General features: G+C 32.3%; 2 protein-coding genes and 2 pseudogenes across 2 annotated transcripts; 3 read left to right on the forward strand and 1 right to left on the reverse strand.

The window, feature by feature from the left end:
* Positions 1-324: 324 nt before the first annotated feature.
* LOC149879018 (uncharacterized) lies at positions 325-666 on the forward strand. Its single transcript, XM_090071260.1, has one exon. It carries the CDS (start codon positions 325-327, stop codon positions 664-666), a length of 342 nt encoding a protein of 113 aa, XP_089927386.1.
* A 3,189-nt stretch (positions 667-3,855) lies between these two features.
* On the forward strand, positions 3,856-6,472 carry LOC149879019 (uncharacterized; annotated as a pseudogene).
* A 2,657-nt stretch (positions 6,473-9,129) lies between these two features.
* LOC145182221 (uncharacterized) lies at positions 9,130-19,278 on the forward strand. Its single transcript, XM_090071585.1, has 10 exons — positions 9,130-9,151; positions 9,379-9,587; positions 15,180-15,482; positions 15,682-15,993; positions 16,167-16,469; positions 16,669-16,980; positions 17,154-17,456; positions 17,656-17,967; positions 18,141-18,443; positions 18,643-19,278. The coding sequence occupies exons 2-10, from the start codon at positions 9,394-9,396 to the stop codon at positions 18,968-18,970; spliced, it is 2,670 nt and encodes an 889-aa protein (XP_089927711.1). The 5' UTR covers positions 9,130-9,151; positions 9,379-9,393; the 3' UTR covers positions 18,971-19,278.
* Positions 11,663-12,864, reverse strand: LOC149879020 (uncharacterized; annotated as a pseudogene).
* Positions 19,279-19,747: the final 469 nt, after the last annotated feature.

Here is a 19,747-nt window from a genome sequence, read left to right on the forward strand (position 1 = left end):
TAAAACATACCTTATATAGAAAAAAAAAATAGAAAAAAATATTAGGTTAATTTTACCATCTGCTTTTAACTTAAACAAAGATCGCTAATTAAAGCGGTGTAAAAAAGCTTCTCATAAGTTTAGCACACTTGCACTTCTATTGTCTTTTAAATGCCGCTCTTTACTTTTTGACGTCAAATTTTTATTAAAAAATAAATTTAACTATCCATTTCTACTTAAACAAAACTGAACAAAAGTTTCTAAGATATGCATAGCATGTATTACCTCATTTGAAATAAACTTTGTATTTTTCGCTTAAATTTTGTCTATAATGTGACCAATAAGATGGGAAAAAAATCAATTAGCTCTGAAACAAAACAGCGTATTGTAGGACTACACCTTAGTGGTTTCAACAGCTCTGAAATTGCTCGAACTCTTAAGTCTGCATCTCATTCATGTGTACTCAGAACAATTCAGAAATTTGAAAAAACTGGTACTGCTGCAGACAAAAACCGATCTGGACGACCAAGAATCACAAGTATCACCGATGATAATAGTATCTATAGAATTGCAAGAAAAAACCCTAAATACTCAGCCAAAGAGATTGCACAAGAAGTGAACTTGGCTCTAAAAAATCATATCTCAAAACAAACTGTAAAAAGAAGATTGATTGATCGAAAAATTTGATGCTACGTTGCTGCTAAAAAACCATTGCTTAAACCAACTGATCGGTTAAAACCTATCAAATTTTGTAGAGCTATTTTGAAAATGACTTATTATGAACTAAGAAGAATAATATTCAGTGACGAATCCAACTTTACAGTTATTAACCGAAAGAACAGCGTGATTATCCGAAGACACTGTAATGAGATGTTTCGTAGTCGCTTCATTTTGCGAAACTACAAGGTGGTGGAGGTTCGGTAGGAATATGGGGTTGCATCACTTATGACGGCCCAGGTCTCTGCTTCTTATCCGATGGTCTTATGGATCAACAAAAATATATTGAAAAGCTTGAAAATCATTTAATCCCGACTAGAGATATCATTTTTAGCAATCAGTCGGAGTGGCAGTTTCAACAAGATAACGCTCTTTGTCTCATGGCGAAAACGGTGACTATTTGGTTTCAAGAAAACAGCATTAAGGTACTTCAGTGGCCAGCTAAATCACCTGACCTTTATCCAATCGAAAATGTATGGACTGCCTAGGACCGCAAACTCACTAAAGCTCCCGTAACATCAGCTGAACATCTTAGGGAAAGTTTGAAAGAGCCGTTCGACAGTTTATCAACTGATTATTGCCGAAAACTTTTTGATTCAATTAAAAGAAGATGTCAACTGTGCATAAAGAACAATGGTCGACATATCCCTTATTGATCTTGCTATTGAAGCAAACTTAAATTCAGGTGTGCTAAACTTATGAGCAGCTTTTTTTTAACTTTTTTTTATATATTAACTTTGATTAAAGATATTTAGTGAGAGACATTTTTTTTTTTTAGTTTTTTTTCTCTTAATGTAATTTAAAAAGTCAAATAAATATTTTTCGTTTTTTAAAAAACCTTGAATTTTTTATTTTTTACTTTTATTTCATTTTTAAAGAAAAAAACGCAACTTAAATCTAATGTGTGCTAAATTTTTGAGCAGTATTGTATTCCACATTTATTAGCAATAGTAACTAATAAAGGTTTTTAAGTTAAAACTCTTTTACAAAGGTTTTTAGCGTTTTTCTTTCCTTGAAAAAACTTTTTATTTTAGAGTTCCCTTAGTTTTGGAGGACAGTGTACAAAAAAACTTTAAGCGAACGGCATGATAATAGACAACGGAGTGGTTTTGCTGTGCCTCCAATCACATGTTTTTCGTCGACTACACCTCTTAAATGCACGTTTTATGAAACCAATCAGTGTTAAAATATGAACATAAAATTAGAATGTGGTCCCAAGGCAACCCAGGAAAAATTATTACTCTGTTTGATTAAGCATCCATTTTTGGCTTTGCTTTTGTCAGTGCAGCAACAATAACTAATACCGTTAAAATATTTGAATCAATTGTAATGTGGCTATTAAACATGCATTTAGTGATCCTTACTTTTTACTGTCTGTCCTAACAGATATTGAGATTCTTGCTCACAATTTTCGCTCAAGCACAAAAGTGTTGATATTGGTATGAAGAGTGAAAAAAGGAAAACAGCAGAGAAAATTTAATTTTAAAAAGGTGAAAGAATCAGACAACTCTGATGCAGATTTTTCATTTGTGTCGTCAATCAGCAACTAAAAGTTACTTGTAAAATATGCTAATGCAACTGGAAAAAAAATTTTATGACTGCTTGGATTCAGTATTTCAATTGTCAATGGTGGATATGTGGTAATTGTAATAATAAGCATAAGTAACAGCAAGAAGTATTGTTATGAGTAGACACTAGACAATCGGTCTCGAGTCTCGATTTCTCGTCTGGTATCGGTGCGATACCATACAGTATCGGTATCGAAATCACGCAATACTGGTATCGAAAGTATCGTTGATGTTGGTGCCGTTTGGTATCGCTTGGTCTCGATGCGATACTTTACAGTATCGACTTCGAGATCACGCGATACTGGTATCGAAAGTATCGTTTATGTTAGTATCGTTTGATCTCGGTGCGATACCTTACGGTATCGATATCGATACTAGTATCAAAAGTTGGTATTTTTGGTACCGATAGTATCATTTGCTATTGCAACTCGGGTCATCATGAGAACTTCCATGTTATTTTTATAAACGATTTGTAATTTGAAATAGTAAATTCGTATAATTAACAAGATACATATATATGGCTCATTTATTATTAAAAAAAAGTTCTCTAAGCTGGTTGTATGACATCATGTTTATCATTTAATTTCTCATCTGGTATCTTTGTTTTAATTTAAATAATTGTGTGGTATCACTTCTGTAATTTAATTTCTCATCTGTTATCCTTATTACAATTTTTTCTACCGTGATTAAAAGGAAAGAAAAGATTTTTTCAACATTTATTTCTGTATTAAGTTTTTACAAATTATTAAATTATGTTAAACAGTGTGTAAGGGCGGACAAAAAGGTAAGGGAGGGGGTGGTATTCGGGGTAACTACCCCCTTCCCCTACCTAAAAAACGTCAAACTTCAAAATATTATTGATAAAATTAAAAAAATAAGAAAAAATTAAAAAATTTTATATAACCATTCAATATATTTAATATTACTAACTATCTTATAACCTTTCTAAAATCATTCTAAATATCAAATGAAACAGTTGTTTTATTTTGAAAAAACGCAAACCTTATTTTTCATATTTTTTTTGGTCCGACAACTCCCCCTAGAAGAATGACCTGGATCAGCCCCTGCAATGTGTAATTTTCCATGTCGTTATTCCATTCAAGCGAAAATTTTCTGTGCGGATATAATCTCCAAGGGAATAATTTTGCAATCATTAAAGAGTGTTTTTCATATAATTCTCCAAAGAAAATTGCTTGTGATGCAATGGTTAATTATTATTCTAAACGAGTATTAGAAATGGTTGTTCAAAGGGAATTAATTTTGTAACTATCATTAACTAGAGTTTTTCATATAATTCTCCTAAGGGAATTGCTTGTGATGCAATCGTTAATGATTATTCTAAACGCTTATTAGAAATGATTGTTTAAAGGGAATTGATTTCGTAACAGTCACTACAGTTATTTTAATTTAGTTAATTGTGTGATATCGCATTCATATTTTAATTTCTCTTTTGGTATCGTTACTTTAACTAAATCTCTCGTGGTATCGTAATTCTCTCTTTGTTCTGTGTTCAACATTCAACAACTAAACTTTAGTTTTAAACAATTAAACATAAGTATACTTTAGTTGTTAAAGAAAACTAATCTTCACTCGTTATGCCTTTTACAGCATCTTTAATCTGGGATTATTTCAAGAAAAATATAGGTAAGCACTACTTACTAAGTATTTTTTATACTTTATTCTCAAAAGGTAATTGCCGGCAATGTCGGGAAATAATTCTAAAATTTATTACCGGCAGAATTATTGTTGCATTTAGTAACTTAACTTTTTGCGTGGCCAAGCGGATAAAGTTATGGCGTATAAGCACGGAGTTCTAGGTCCAAGTCTTTCATGAGAGTTTAACTTTTTTAAATTTTTTTTTAACTAAAAATGCAGGGTTTTTTTTACATCTTTACGTTATAACTATCATTGTTTATTAACTATTAATATTTAAAAAAAAATTAATTTAATTGGTGGAGCAATAGTTCATAAATTGCCAAGCACAATGTGCTAAATTGATGGCCAGGTTGTATGCTAGCCCACTCTAAATTTGTTTTTGTTTCATACTAATTGTAAAAAAAAAAAAATTGAATTCACGCCTATCAAAGCGTCTTTTTTTGGTAATAATTTTTTTGAAATTATTTAACTCTTATGACATTTTATAGAGGTAAAATTTACAGTAAATGCCCCAAAAACTTAATTTTGCGTCAGGCCCCAAGTGAGTTTGAAGCGTCCCGGCTCTATTGTTTTTAATAAAAGTAAAATAAAATGATAATAAAAAAGTAAAACTATTCTATTTGTTATTAAACTGTATTTGACATTTTTGTTATTAAACTGTATTTTACATTTTCAGGAGAATCTGCTCTGTGTAAAACTTGTGGAAATAAGCTTGCAACAAAGCAAGCCAATACTACTGGCTTGCGAAAGCATATTCAAATACAACATAGGAAGTTATTCATCGAACTTCAAAAAAAAGAAGACGAGCGGAGATTACAAGTAGATGAAGAACTAAACCTAATCGAGGCAAGTGCTTCTGGATCCTCAAATGATGTACCCTTCAAAATTCTCACTCTCCCGAAGAAGGCGGTTACAAAAAAGTGGCCACTTCAAGATCGGCGTCAATTAGTAGTTGATCATGACATCATTACTTTGATTGCTACTGAGTGCTTGCCGTTCAGTTTTGCTGATTCTGAAAATTTTAAGAGGTTTATGAACAAAATATTACCAAATGCCACAATAAAACATTCAACGACTTTCTCAAAAATTAAACTCCCTCAGCTTTACCATACACTGAAGGAGTAATGCATGAAGTTATGGAAAAAGAGCTCATAGATCTTAATCAGGTTGCCATAACCACCGACCACTAGACATCAAGGGCAAATGATTCATACATGCCCGTGACATTGCATTATATCTCGCCAGACTTTGCCCTAAAGAAATTTACATTAGAAGTGTGCCTATTCAAAGAGCGACACACTGGTATCAACATTGCAAAAGCACTTGATAACACACTCTCATACCAGGGTATCATTAAAAAAAAAATACCCAATAAACTGTGTGTTATTGATCAGGCATCAATAACACACAGTTTATTGGGTATGTGAGTAATCTCTAAATACCCTCCACAGTAACCAAGAGATGGAACAGCCATTACGATATGCTGCACGTCATGCTTCGGCTGAAGGTTCCACTCATATACTTACGCGATACAGAAGGTGATGATTGGAAGAAAACCGTACCTAGTAGGTACTACCTACAGATGAACAGTTCCTACTCTTTGAAGCTATTGTTCCAGTGCTTAAATCTGTTAAAGAATTATCAGTTTTTTTATCTTCTGACACAGAGATCCGAATTGACATGTCACTGTGGAAAGTAACAGCACTCATCAACTTCATCGAGAAAGAAAAAAATAATTATGTTAGTCATGGAAACAACAAATTAGTAGAAAAATTCTTGGAGGACTTATTATCAGAACTAAATAAGAGATTCCCAGACAAAGGCCGTAAATTACCCGCATTTGCACTAGGACATTACCTTCATCCATTTTTTCGTGGACATCTTCTTGATGTTGACGATGAACATATTCAAAAACTGGTTGAAAACCATCCCACAACCAAAGAATACTTTGAGAACTCTTCATTGTCTGTCTCAAGCTCCAGTAATAACAACGGTAGTAACGATTCCGTTGCTGATAATGCACAAGGTTGGGAGGAAAATGAGTACAATATTATTTTAGCATATTATAAGGAAGATACTATTTCACATCATATACACGAAAACCCTCCTATTAAACTTGAAATGGAAGAATACCAAAAAACAATAAGATCCAAAAATGCTGGAAAAACTGACACCTTAGCATGGTGGAAGTAGCATGCAGCGGAATTTCTTATCCTTTCGGGTGTTGCAAGATCTTGGTTGGCAACTCCACCAACCTCTGCATCATCTGAAAGAGCATTTTCTGCTTCTGGCCTTGTCATCCCTGATCGTAGATACAATCTCGATAGTGACAAGGCAGATAAGCTTGTATTTATAATGCAGAACTATTCCGCTCTTGAAAATTACATTAAAAAATGGCCCATCGAACAAGAAAATGAAAGTGATATAGAACATGAATCAGACTTATCTTTGTCAATATTAATTGAAAAAAATCCTAAAATACCAACGAAAGTACGGCAAAGGAAAAAACAACAAATGGACGATAGCCAAAGTATTGTAGATTGTTAAAAAACAATAACTAAATCTCTAAAAAGCAATTGTACTTGTATTTTGTTTATAAAAAATTCAATAAGTCACATTTTAACTTTTTGTTTTTTTGTTTTATTGGGAGTCTCGAGTCGAGACCATGCGATACTATACGATTCTTTTTATTATCGGTATCGTTTGGTATCGAAGCGATACTGATAGTATCGACATTGGAACATAAGCGATACCACACGATACGAGACCTTCTAGGTATCGAGTGGTATTAAACCGGTACTGATAGTATCGACATTAGTATATTAGCGATACCACGCGATATGAGACCATTCTTCTCGGTATCGACTTATACGATACCGATTATCTAGTGTCTGGTTATGAGTGCAACCTATGAGAAGTTAAACTGTTATTATCTTTTACACTTTCTCTTAAATCTGATTTTTTTTTACATCTGATTTTCTGTGTATTTTAGGAGAAGCTATAATTACTGAACTTTTTTTTTTTTTATGAACATTTATGAAGTTTCAATTTTTAAATGTATTATGTTGAGTTTTACCATGGACCAATAAGAGATGTACGTGCAACCTATTTTTTTTTTGCAAACCATACTTGTTGCGTATTGGTACAAATCTTTTGTTTCAAACAATAGAAATTAAATTATATTAAAGTCTGTCGGATTCATCGAAAATGTTTGGTCTCGTCTAACCAGTCTTATCAACTTCCTTTTAGTTATTAAAGATAACAGCAATAGAACCAGGTTTTAAGCTTAATTTTATATAGCTAGACATTCTTTTTAAGAAATGACGCTGATGATGATATAGAAATTAAAATTTACTTAACCACTTTAGTAGATGCATAACTTGAGATATAATAAATAATGCAAAATATCAACTTGTTTTGTAGCTACCTAGAGCACAATGGTTCCAAGGAACGACTCCATCTACTATATTGCTGTAGACTTCTAGTCTACAGCAATAAATATATTATTCTAGTCTATGAATAATATAAAGTTTTCAATTTTTATGTTTAAAAACAGAAATATATACAGTTAAGGATAAATAACTTATCATAAAATGAATATAAATACAATAAAGAAAAAATAATTTTTCACAGTTTTAAAGAATTTAGCAAGGCCAATTTATGGCAAACCGCAAGAATTACTAAGTATTTAATATTAACATAACATGATTTACCAGCTATATATAAACTAAATTTTATTTGACAAAAAGAAATGGGTTATTATGTGCTTTTTATGACAAATGAAATATATGAAATATGAAAAACGAAAACATGAAATATCTGGCCGCATTTTGCCAAATTATAATAAAAATGAATAAGTTTTTAAAAGGTTTTGCTTTATCAAATTAATTGTAAAAAATTCCATTAGAAAATACACCTGCTAAAAAAATAATGCAGAGTGGAATATATATTATGGAGCTTATAGAGTAGTCGAGGCAAAAAATGGCGACATCGGAGAAAATACTAAAAAATTACACAAAATAAAGGCTGATGAATGAAGGACGAAGGAATTGAATGAAACCAAATCTTGACAAAAAATTTTATTTAAGCTTTTTTGTATTTTGCTATACTTTTTTTAGTCATTTGAAAGTTAGCCTTACAGGTCTATTTTATCATTCACAGACTTTTTTTACACGGAAAAAGTTTAAAAAATTTACAAATGTTTATCTTGAAAAAATGATGAAAATCTGTTCGTGCCGACAACTAATTTCCTTTACCTTTTCCTTTAGTAATTTGTCAACGCGTGAAGTAGTTACTTTATCCTGAACAGTCTTATTAAACAAATGGTATAAAAGTTTAAACTAATACCACGTGATCAGAGTTTCTGTTTTAAAACTGTGGGCAGCCATTTTAACAAATTTTTTTGTTGACGGGTGAAAATTTAGAGTTTGTCGGAAACTCGCATGGCTCGCTGATTTCTGCGGCCACTTTGCTGTAAAACAATAGGTTGCATGTCAATCTCTTACAGGTCCATGGTTTTACGTTAACTAAATTAGACTTAATATGATATTAACTACAGCTCACGCTAATGGGTATTCCATACTCACATTCATACTGTAGTAATTTATCCAAATAAAAATCACAAAGCATAATATTCTTAAAGGAGAAAACTCTACTTTGGTTTAAATTAAGAAAAAAAATTGAAACAAATATAATATCTTATTTAATATCAAAATTGAAACAAATATAATATCTTATTTAATTTAAATGGAAATTAAAAATTTTACATCAAAAAATTAATAGATTTCAATATTAAACATTTGTTAAAGCTTTTATAATAACTCTCAAATAACTCTTAATTATGATAAAGAAAAATTTTATCCGTAAGGTTATGTCAAGATTTGATTGAATCAAAAGATAATTTAACCTGTTTCCGAAGCCCGCCCAGCATAAATTTAAACGCATCATAGAAGCAAATGGATTTAAAAGTGCATTTATTACAAATTGCAGAGTCTACAATCAAATTTAAAAATCATTCAAGGAATTAAGATAAATAAATCAAGTTGCTTTTAGTTACATAACGCTTATTAAGTTAGCAATTAACATTTAAAGTTAACGCTTTCATTTCATAACAAAGAAGTATTTTAAGCAAAAGGTCTATTATCAAATTCGAAAATTATCTAGAGAGGTGCGTTCATTTCTTTAGATGAGTTTACTTACATCAGGGATTAGTGGCTTATGCCATCTCTGATGTAAGTAAAGAGTGTTAGTAATAAAACTTGTCTAGTTTTTCAGTAATTTTGTATTTTATAACCAATGTCTGCCTATGTCGGCTGCGCTGCAAGAGTTTTTTTGTTAACAAAAAAACTTATTTTTTAAAAAAAAGTATAGCATATATCTATACAAAACTAAGAATTTTATTTTACGTACTATTTTTATCTAAAATTTTCTTATCATTTGTGGTTGTTCGTGTTTGTAGCCATTTGCGAAAGCAATGTTTGGGGGAAGCATCTTCTTAACGATCGTTAGTTTGAGTTGTATTATTGCGTATGTTTTGGCAACCGATAAAACTAACGCACAGCTTTTAGCAACCGATATCTACGAAACTAAAGTACGGCTTTTACCAACCGATATCTATAAAACTAACGCACAGCATTTAGCAAGACTTAACCAGAGCCTAGAATTCAAGTATTTTTTTTGTTTTTTAATACAATTAATTTAGCATAAAAATGCAACTTGTTTTAACTCTTTTCCCTCCGGTTTTTTTTTTTTAACTTTTATTTTATTTTATTTATTTTTTTTATTTGTTTGTATCATATACTTGTTTCTTCAACCGACTTGTTACAATTTCAAGAAAAAGTAGTAGATTTTGAACAATTTTTATAAAAATAAATAAATAAATATACCACGAAAATAGATATTTAAATTATTAAATGTATGTTTGGCGACCTAATAGTCGCAAACGCAGTAACAAAGGAGTTTATCATGTCAAAATTGTCGCCAACAGAGTTCAAGGGTTAAGATGATGTCTATTTCCCAACCACCAAAAGAAATTATTGAACTTTTAAATTATCATAAACTTATTTTTAAATCATTGTAAAATCGTTTTTTAAGTTTTGAATCTAGTGGCAAATCTTGTAGGCTGTCTCTGTTCTTAAAATCCAATACTAAATAATTCCACATCAATCCACCAGCTACCTATCCCCGATCTTTTAGAGGTTTTCACCAAAAGAAATCTTATACACCAATTGCTCAAAATACCACCTTCGGAATTTTTCTATAACTTTTAATTTCTTTGTATGGTTTTTGAAGAAAAGCCTAAAAAAATTACGATTAATGTTACATTCAAATTTCACACAATTCAAGAAATTGACTGTAAATATTTGTGTAGAAGGAAAATATTTATTAAAAAAGAAAAACTTTTAAACTTGATCTATTTAAAACAGCAGATTAGTATCTGAATTTCATTTTTGTTAGGTATCAAAATCATCTTCATAATCACCAGAAACCTTATATATTTTATCAATAAGAAGCACTTTTTCAAGACCCTCCAGCATAAATACTTTGAACAGTTTTTTAAAAGTATTCTTTGATAGTTTTCTCCTTTAATTTTGCATCTACGAGTAATCTTTATTATCGTTTATTTTGATGATAAAAAAAAAGAGCGTGTACTACTGTAAAAATAGATCATTTTAAAAAACCCTTTTTTAGTATTTGTTTTTAGATAGTCTTGAAAAATTTTCGTTACTTATTCCAGAACCTCCTAATTTTCCTAAATTTACTACTAAGCCTATTTTATTTCAGCTGATTCAACTGTTATTCAACTGTTAATTTTTTTCCTTGTCTTCTTTTTCACTAGCCTCTCTTACTTGATATTTCTCAGTTTGTGTTCTTATGAAAAACTGATACTCCTCCATATACCTATCAAATCCAAAAACCCTTCTTTCTTCAAATTCTCAGACATTGTTAGTACTTTCTCTCACTTATTGTAAACTTGCAATCGTATAATGAGCTGAGCTGAGTAGAGTTTGTTGTTCTATTGCGTATTGTTGCATTAATGACTATTATTTCTAACTTATAGTTTTAATAAGGACTCATAATGATTTAAGGTGACATCCTTTAAATTTATTTACGTATTGATATTTGGCGATCAATGCATTTTCCGTTTCTTTTACATACTAAAACCTAACAAACCTGCTATGTAAGTTGAAAACAATTTGTTGTTTCTCCAAAAAATCTGTCCTTTCACCTCTACTCACGGTGGTTTAGTAATGGACATTTGTTATGCGCATGCATTACATTTTGCTCAAATGTTGGTGAACAATAATGTTCGCAAGTAAACAGAGAACAACTAATAAAGTTGCCTAAACTTCAAATTATATTTTTTTGTAGATATTTCTAAATAGTCTATAAGAGATGATATCAAAACAATACTTTAGGTGTGGTATGTGTCATCAAAGCTATCATTTAAATAATTTTACAAAGAGAATAAAAGTGGGACTAAAGTGAAACTTAGCTGTGTTTTAGGCGAAGTTTAACTTGTGCTTACATTATTGTCTATATTCTAAAGTTTTAAATTTTTTAGTGACTATCTTGATTTTTTTTTAAAAAACATAAAAGTTTGTGAATCATTTAAAGCAAAAATCAAAAACCGTTTACTTTTTTTTGTGATAATATGCCTACATAATATTTCTGTCAGTATTTTTAACCTTTCAAATAAAAAGAAAACTTACCAATCTTTTAAAGATTGGTAAGTTTTCTTTTTATTGCTTGATTGTAGAGCTGATGCTTTTTCCACATGTTTTGCTCATATTATGTTTTAGCTGTAATCGTCGTCTGCGAATTGTGCGTAAACATACATCTGAACTTTCTTTGTAGGCTCTTGGTGTTGATGTAAAGCATAAGGGCTAAAATGTTGTGTAATTTATTTAAAATATTCAACAAATCATACTAAAGTTTCCTATTATAAAATTAAAAGCATTTTTGTTTTGTTACAGTAATTTTACAGTCTCTCTTTTTGTAAAGATAATCTTACCCTTGGTCCACCTGTCGGAAATTCAATGACCATAGATGTTGTTTGAGAGATTTTTTGTTTTATTACATGCAGAGCAGCATCTTCAATATTTCTTGGTATAACACTTGTTTAATCCAATTCAAATATATCTGAAAAATATATTTGTGAATTTGATGACGACGATATTGATAATGTTGTTGAACTTGATATCGTAGTTGTCTGACAAGTTTTTTTATATTTCTTTTGTTCTGACAGTTGTGTGACTTTAAACAATTTACCACAACCTTGCTTGCATACTTCTTGCAAATTTTCTATCATTTCAATGGTATTGGTTGATGAAATTAACCCATCACTTGGAATTGAAAAGGAACATTAAGAGTATTTTGTTTTTGATATTAGTTTGCCAATCATAAGTGGTAATAGACATAGTGCGCAGAATGAATGAAGACATTTTTTTATAATAATTGGTTTATGCACAATGTCGTTGCAAATAGTACACACATAAAGATGCAGTTTAAGATTAAATTTTGTTTTAGGTAAAAGTTTAGATTGTATGTTATTTATTATATGTCTAGTCCAAATATTTTCACTATAACTAATACTTAAAAGTCTTCCACTTATCTTTTTCTTTTTTATTCTTCCTTTATTGGCTTTAAAGCAAACACATTCAGTTGCAATGCAATTTTCAGGCCAAGATCTTAATTTTAGTTCAGTGTTTGAACCTTTTTCAATATTTCTTAATATTGAAAAGCATCTATAACTTATTTTTTTGAGGATGCATATTTGGGTGGTCCTTATCGATTCGGATAAAAAAACAAAATTCTATTTTAACAATATGTTTTGTTAAAAGAACACTATCATTATCTAGACTTTCTCTACATATTCTGCATAATGTTTTTAGTTTTGTTTCATGAGATTCAGTCATTTTTACGTGTTTTTTTATTGCTAAAATATAAGATTCGATGTAAAAAAATTTTAAACTTAAAAAAGTAACCTGACTCTGATTTTTTTTTTATTATAAAGTTAAAACCATCTTTTTTTTAAATATATATAGCTTTAAAGTATAAAAATTTTAATAAACGCTTATCTATTATGTTTAAGTGGTAAGGATGAACATAAAATAATTTCTGACTTTCCTGTGTATTTTATCACATAAAAATTAACAAATTTAAGTATTTCAAATAAAGTGTGTTTTCCTTGGCCACTCATTTTATCAGTTTATAAATTTATATCTGGTATACACATTTTCAAAGCAATGATCTGACTTTTTTTATTAGGTTACGGTAAAAGACCATTAAAAAAAAAAATCAAAATTACGATGTTGTTGTTGTTTTTAATGTTATGCATGCGCATAATAAATGTCCGCAAATCCTTAAAATTAAACCACCGTGAACTCTTAGCATTAACGGAATTGACCTACTTCTTTAGACATATCTTTAGGTTTCGTACCTTCTGAAGCTATCTAGTTATATTAAAATTACATATAATAAAATTACGTAGCATATATTTGATAACTGGGCAGTCAGACTGTCCAGTTATTAAATGCATGTCTGGCCTTGCTAACAATCAAAGTTATTTTGGCAGAAAAGACATTGAAATTATTCTCATCTCGTTAGTTTCCATTGCTAGAGCGTAAGGGAGAACAGTAAAGACTTAGAAAATATTCTTTTGTAACTTTACTAAATGAGAGTATAAAGAATTTATATCTAAATTAAATTATACCTGGATAAAAAGCAGAGTAAAAAAGTTACAAAAATTAGTTAAAAAAAGATTTAAAGATGGGAAGTTGATCGATAGATTTCTGAAAATGACAATTAGGATAAACGCTATGTAAATAGGATATTATTAACTGTTGAGTTCTGGTAGGTTCTTTTCTAAAAGAATTTGATACCTCACAGGTTGTGAAAAAAAAATTTCAGACATTCAGAAAATTCCACTTTTTATGCCATTTCTTTTGCTTCTTAAAGATTAATCAAGGTAGCTGTGCTATGAGCATTTAATATACTTCTGTACCGCTATATATTTGGTGTAGATGAATACTAATTTATCAATGGGCACTAGCACAGCATGTACTGGTTGAAAATTTACTGATTGGCTACCGTCAGCATCAATAGATAAAAAATCGATTGGACGATTCTCACTAATTGAGATCATTCAAATATATGTAATTCTTTCATGTGTACTCATCTAATGTCAATACAACCTTCTCTCTATAAATAACCCTCCACCCCTAGCACCTAACTTTTAGAACTTATTGTAAATATCTCCTTAAACACCCACTCAACTACTTTAGTTCTTAATTTATATATTAGAATTAGGAAAAAGTGTTCTAAAATCAACTAAGATATTGAGTTAGCCAAACTTTTCTTAAAAAAGTTTAAAAAACTCAATTAAACTAAAGGATTTTATTCAAAATAATTAAAAACTCAAATAAAATCCAAAACTAAATAAAATCTTGCAACCTCTTGCAACCTCTTGCAACCTCTTGCAAACTCTTGCAAGCTCTTGAAACCTCTTGTAAACTCTTGCAACCTGAAAAAGAGAAAAAATACCTTTATATAAGTTATACTAAATAGTTTGGAGTACCCCCATCCTAAAAATGTACTGGTATATTTTTCTTTATCTTTCACCCACTCCCAACCCTGCTTTTAGGGATAAATAGGAAAATACTATCCTTTCCAAAAAAAATAGGAAAATGGGTCACCATCTTCCCATCTTCCGCATATAAGGTCAAGAGATTGAGGACACATGTATGAATATGTAAAACATTCATTTAGAATTACAACTTTAAGCTTACGCCATTTCTAGCATTACATTCTTTTGGAACCACTTGACCACATTTGGTACATGATATTGAGCATTTTTACAAAATGCTATAACAGTCCGAGACAAAATGAATCAAAAAAAAAAGTAAAAATAAATAAAATAAGAAAGTTCATTTAAAAAAGCAAACAAAAAAAAAAGAGATCAAGAAAGGACCCGAAAGCAGCGTCAATATTAAAGCAAATAAAAATCTAAGTATGTTGAAGTATGTTAACTACCTAATTTATAAATAAACCTGTAAACGACATTTTGTATACACATTAATTAATATCAAAGGGATCTGAGGAATAAAATCTTAAACAATGTAAAATCTTCTAAGTGAACTAAATAAAATATTAAAAAAAAAAAAAAAATGAACAATCGATTACTTGTTTATAATTCCTTAACATAAAATTAACTTAAAAGCAAGGCTAAAGTTAATTAAAATGAACTATATTTTAAAGGAAACTCGGTTGCTGGAAAGACACACCCGAACGAGCTTTATTAGAGTTGGAAGGAAAGTCCTCGATTCTCGACGGATCGCCACAAGCACGTTTAGATCCTTTAGTGAAATGTTACAAGGCTGCTAAAGCGAGTGGTTATTTGATTTTTTCGTTGCAATACGGTGGCCAGTGTTTCGCAGGAAACGGACTGTCTTACCAAAAGTACGGACAGTCGAGCGATTGCAATGCAGACGGAAGAGGAGGAACTTGGGCAAATGAAGTCTACGAAGCAAGCAACCGTCATCAAGAACGACATGAACTTAAGTGAGTGCATTGCTTTTTCTCTCCGGAAACGCAGTTCTGCCCATTGCTGCGTTTCGCTTAGCAAGCCCTTTTTATACACGAACAAATTTACAAAAACTAAGTTGTGCGATTCGTATTTTTTGCTTCCTTTCAAAATGGTAAACTGCTTTTGAAATTACTTAACGGTATTCAGTAATGCAGACGCATTCTTTGTTTTAAGGAAACTTGGATGCTGGAAAGACACTCCAGAAAGAGCTTTAATTGAACTGGAAGGCAAGTCGTCCATCCTTGACGGATCGCCGCAACAGCGTTCCGATCCTTTGGGTAAGTGCTCCAGAGCTGCAAGAGAGCGTGGCTTTGAGATCTTCTCGTTGCAATATGGTGGTCAGTGTTTTGCAGGAAACGGGCTGTCCTATCAAAGGTTCGGAAAGTCAAACGACTGCAACGCGGACGGAAGAGGAGGAACATGGGCAAACGAAGTCTACACATTATATGACCATCCTCAAGAAGGGCAAAAGGAAGTTGACTTTAAGTAGGTTTTAGAGTTTATCATACTGGATTATTTGCTCGTATCAGTTTGCATGCAAAAAAAGAAATAAAAAATTTGTAAAAACAACAAAAACCTGCTCACGTAAAACTGATGCATAAATTTGTTGATTTACTTCAGGCAGGCTAAAGTTTATTAAAATGAACTATATTTTAAAGGAAACTCGGTTGCTGGAAAGACACACCCGAACGAGCTTTATTAGAGTTGGAAGGAAAGTCCTCGATTCTCGACGGATCGCCACAAGCACGTTTAGATCCTTTAGTGAAATGTTACAAGGCTGCTAAAGCGAGTGGTTATTTGATTTTTTCGTTGCAATACGGTGGCCAGTGTTTCGCAGGAAACGGACTGTCTTACCAAAAGTACGGACAGTCGAGCGATTGCAATGCAGACGGAAGAGGAGGAACTTGGGCAAATGAAGTCTACGAAGCAAGCAACCGTCATCAAGAACGACATGAACTTAAGTGAGTGCATTGCTTTTTCTCTCCGGAAACGCAGTTCTGCCCATTGCTGCGTTTCGCTTAGCAAGCCCTTTTTATACACGAACAAATTTACAAAAACTAAGTTGTGCGATTCGTATTTTTTGCTTCCTTTCAAAATGGTAAACTGCTTTTGAAATTACTTAACGGTATTCAGTAATGCAGACGCATTCTTTGTTTTAAGGAAACTTGGATGCTGGAAAGACACTCCAGAAAGAGCTTTAATTGAACTGGAAGGCAAGTCGTCCATCCTTGACGGATCGCCGCAACAGCGTTCCGATCCTTTGGGTAAGTGCTCCAGAGCTGCAAGAGAGCGTGGCTTTGAGATCTTCTCGTTGCAATATGGTGGTCAGTGTTTTGCAGGAAACGGGCTGTCCTATCAAAGGTTCGGAAAGTCAAACGACTGCAACGCGGACGGAAGAGGAGGAACATGGGCAAACGAAGTCTACACATTATATGACCATCCTCAAGAAGGGCAAAAGGAAGTTGACTTTAAGTAGGTTTTAGAGTTTATCATACTGGATTATTTGCTCGTATCAGTTTGCATGCAAAAAAAGAAATAAAAAATTTGTAAAAACAACAAAAACCTGCTCACGTAAAACTGATGCATAAATTTGTTGATTTACTTCAGGCAGGCTAAAGTTTATTAAAATGAACTATATTTTAAAGGAAACTCGGTTGCTGGAAAGACACACCCGAACGAGCTTTATTAGAGTTGGAAGGAAAGTCCTCGATTCTCGACGGATCGCCACAAGCACGTTTAGATCCTTTAGTGAAATGTTACAAGGCTGCTAAAGCGAGTGGTTATTTGATTTTTTCGTTGCAATACGGTGGCCAGTGTTTCGCAGGAAACGGACTGTCTTACCAAAAGTACGGACAGTCGAGCGATTGCAATGCAGACGGAAGAGGAGGAACTTGGGCAAATGAAGTCTACGAAGCAAGCAACCGTCATCAAGAACGACATGAACTTAAGTGAGTGCATTGCTTTTTCTCTCCGGAAACGCAGTTCTGCCCATTGCTGCGTTTCGCTTAGCAAGCCCTTTTTATACACGAACAAATTTACAAAAACTAAGTTGTGCGATTCGTATTTTTTGCTTCCTTTCAAAATGGTAAACTGCTTTTGAAATTACTTAACGGTATTCAGTAATGCAGACGCATTCTTTGTTTTAAGGAAACTTGGATGCTGGAAAGACACTCCAGAAAGAGCTTTAATTGAACTGGAAGGCAAGTCGTCCATCCTTGACGGATCGCCGCAACAGCGTTCCGATCCTTTGGGTAAGTGCTCCAGAGCTGCAAGAGAGCGTGGCTTTGAGATCTTCTCGTTGCAATATGGTGGTCAGTGTTTTGCAGGAAACGGGCTGTCCTATCAAAGGTTCGGAAAGTCAAACGACTGCAACGCGGACGGAAGAGGAGGAACATGGGCAAACGAAGTCTACACATTATATGACCATCCTCAAGAAGGGCAAAAGGAAGTTGACTTTAAGTAGGTTTTAGAGTTTATCATACTGGATTATTTGCTCGTATCAGTTTGCATGCAAAAAAAGAAATAAAAAATTTGTAAAAACAACAAAAACCTGCTCACGTAAAACTGATGCATAAATTTGTTGATTTACTTCAGGCAGGCTAAAGTTTATTAAAATGAACTATATTTTAAAGGAAACTCGGTTGCTGGAAAGACACACCCGAACGAGCTTTATTAGAGTTGGAAGGAAAGTCCTCGATTCTCGACGGATCGCCACAAGCACGTTTAGATCCTTTAGTGAAATGTTACAAGGCTGCTAAAGCGAGTGGTTATTTGATTTTTTCGTTGCAATACGGTGGCCAGTGTTTCGCAGGAAACGGACTGTCTTACCAAAAGTACGGACAGTCGAGCGATTGCAATGCAGACGGAAGAGGAGGAACTTGGGCAAATGAAGTCTACGAAGCAAGCAACCGTCATCAAGAACGACATGAACTTAAGTGAGTGCATTGCTTTTTCTCTCCGGAAACGCAGTTCTGCCCATTGCTGCGTTTCGCTTAGCAAGCCCTTTTTATACACGAACAAATTTACAAAAACTAAGTTGTGCGATTCGTATTTTTTGCTTCCTTTCAAAATGGTAAACTGCTTTTGAAATTACTTAACGGTATTCAGTAATGCAGACGCATTCTTTGTTTTAAGGAAACTTGGATGCTGGAAAGACACTCCAGAAAGAGCTTTAATTGAACTGGAAGGCAAGTCGTCCATCCTTGACGGATCGCCGCAACAGCGTTCCGATCCTTTGGGTAAGTGCTCCAGAGCTGCAAGAGAGCGTGGCTTTGAGATCTTCTCGTTGCAATATGGTGGTCAGTGTTTTGCAGGAAACGGGCTGTCCTATCAAAGGTTCGGAAAGTCAAACGACTGCAACGCGGACGGAAGAGGAGGAACATGGGCAAACGAAGTGTATGCGTTTAAATTTTCTCGAAATTGTCACACCTTTTTATCTTTTCCTCATGGTAACAAGGTTTAATTAACTGTTGGTTGTTTTTCGAGATTATTTGTTAGATCTTAGTAAAAGATATATTTTTCATTGTGTTCGGACGGATTGGTTTAAGCATAAGTTAATTGTTTCGATGCTTTATGTATTTTTCTACTTATTTCTTTACTTTTTTTATTGGATTTGGAAACGGGAACTTTTAATGGTATTTAAATAAATAACTTTTTTTTGCCATTAAAATATATTCGGTAGATTTCGTATCTTTTATTATTTTAATGTTTTGTATTATTATTCTTATAATCTGTTATAATTCGTTATTAAAGGAAAAAGCGAATTATTGATGTGTTGAATATTTTCAATTTTTTTAGTTTAGTTTTAGACACTTCATAATTGCGAATCATTTCACTTGCAAGTATACTCGTATGAATCAAATTTAAAACTTCAATTCTTTTGGCTTCCATTTTAAATCTTCTAACTAAAATATTTTTCATTCATAATTTTATTCAAATCTTTCTTTTGTTCAACATTAATCTACAAAAACAAATTTCAGAACTTTTTCGATTACATCACAACCACTAACCAAAAATTGCGAATCGCTACAGCACGCAAATCCAATAGGACAATCATGCTTAAACGAAATATCAAAACAATCTCTCACAACTTTTCTCAGTTATCTTCTGCATCTTACTTTACTTCCTGAAGACTGGGTAAGTTTAAAGAGGTTGGTATTCAACTTCAGTAGATACCAGACACTAGATAATCGGTATCGTATAAGTCGATACCGATAAGAATGGTCTCGTATCGCGTGGT

The sequence above is a fragment of the Hydra viridissima genome, unplaced genomic scaffold (assembly GCF_058129835.1).
Source record: "Hydra viridissima isolate aposymbiotic clone 2 unplaced genomic scaffold, HvirCarnegie_v1 scaffold_14, whole genome shotgun sequence".
Lineage (NCBI taxonomy): Eukaryota > Metazoa > Cnidaria > Hydrozoa > Anthoathecata > Hydridae > Hydra > Hydra viridissima.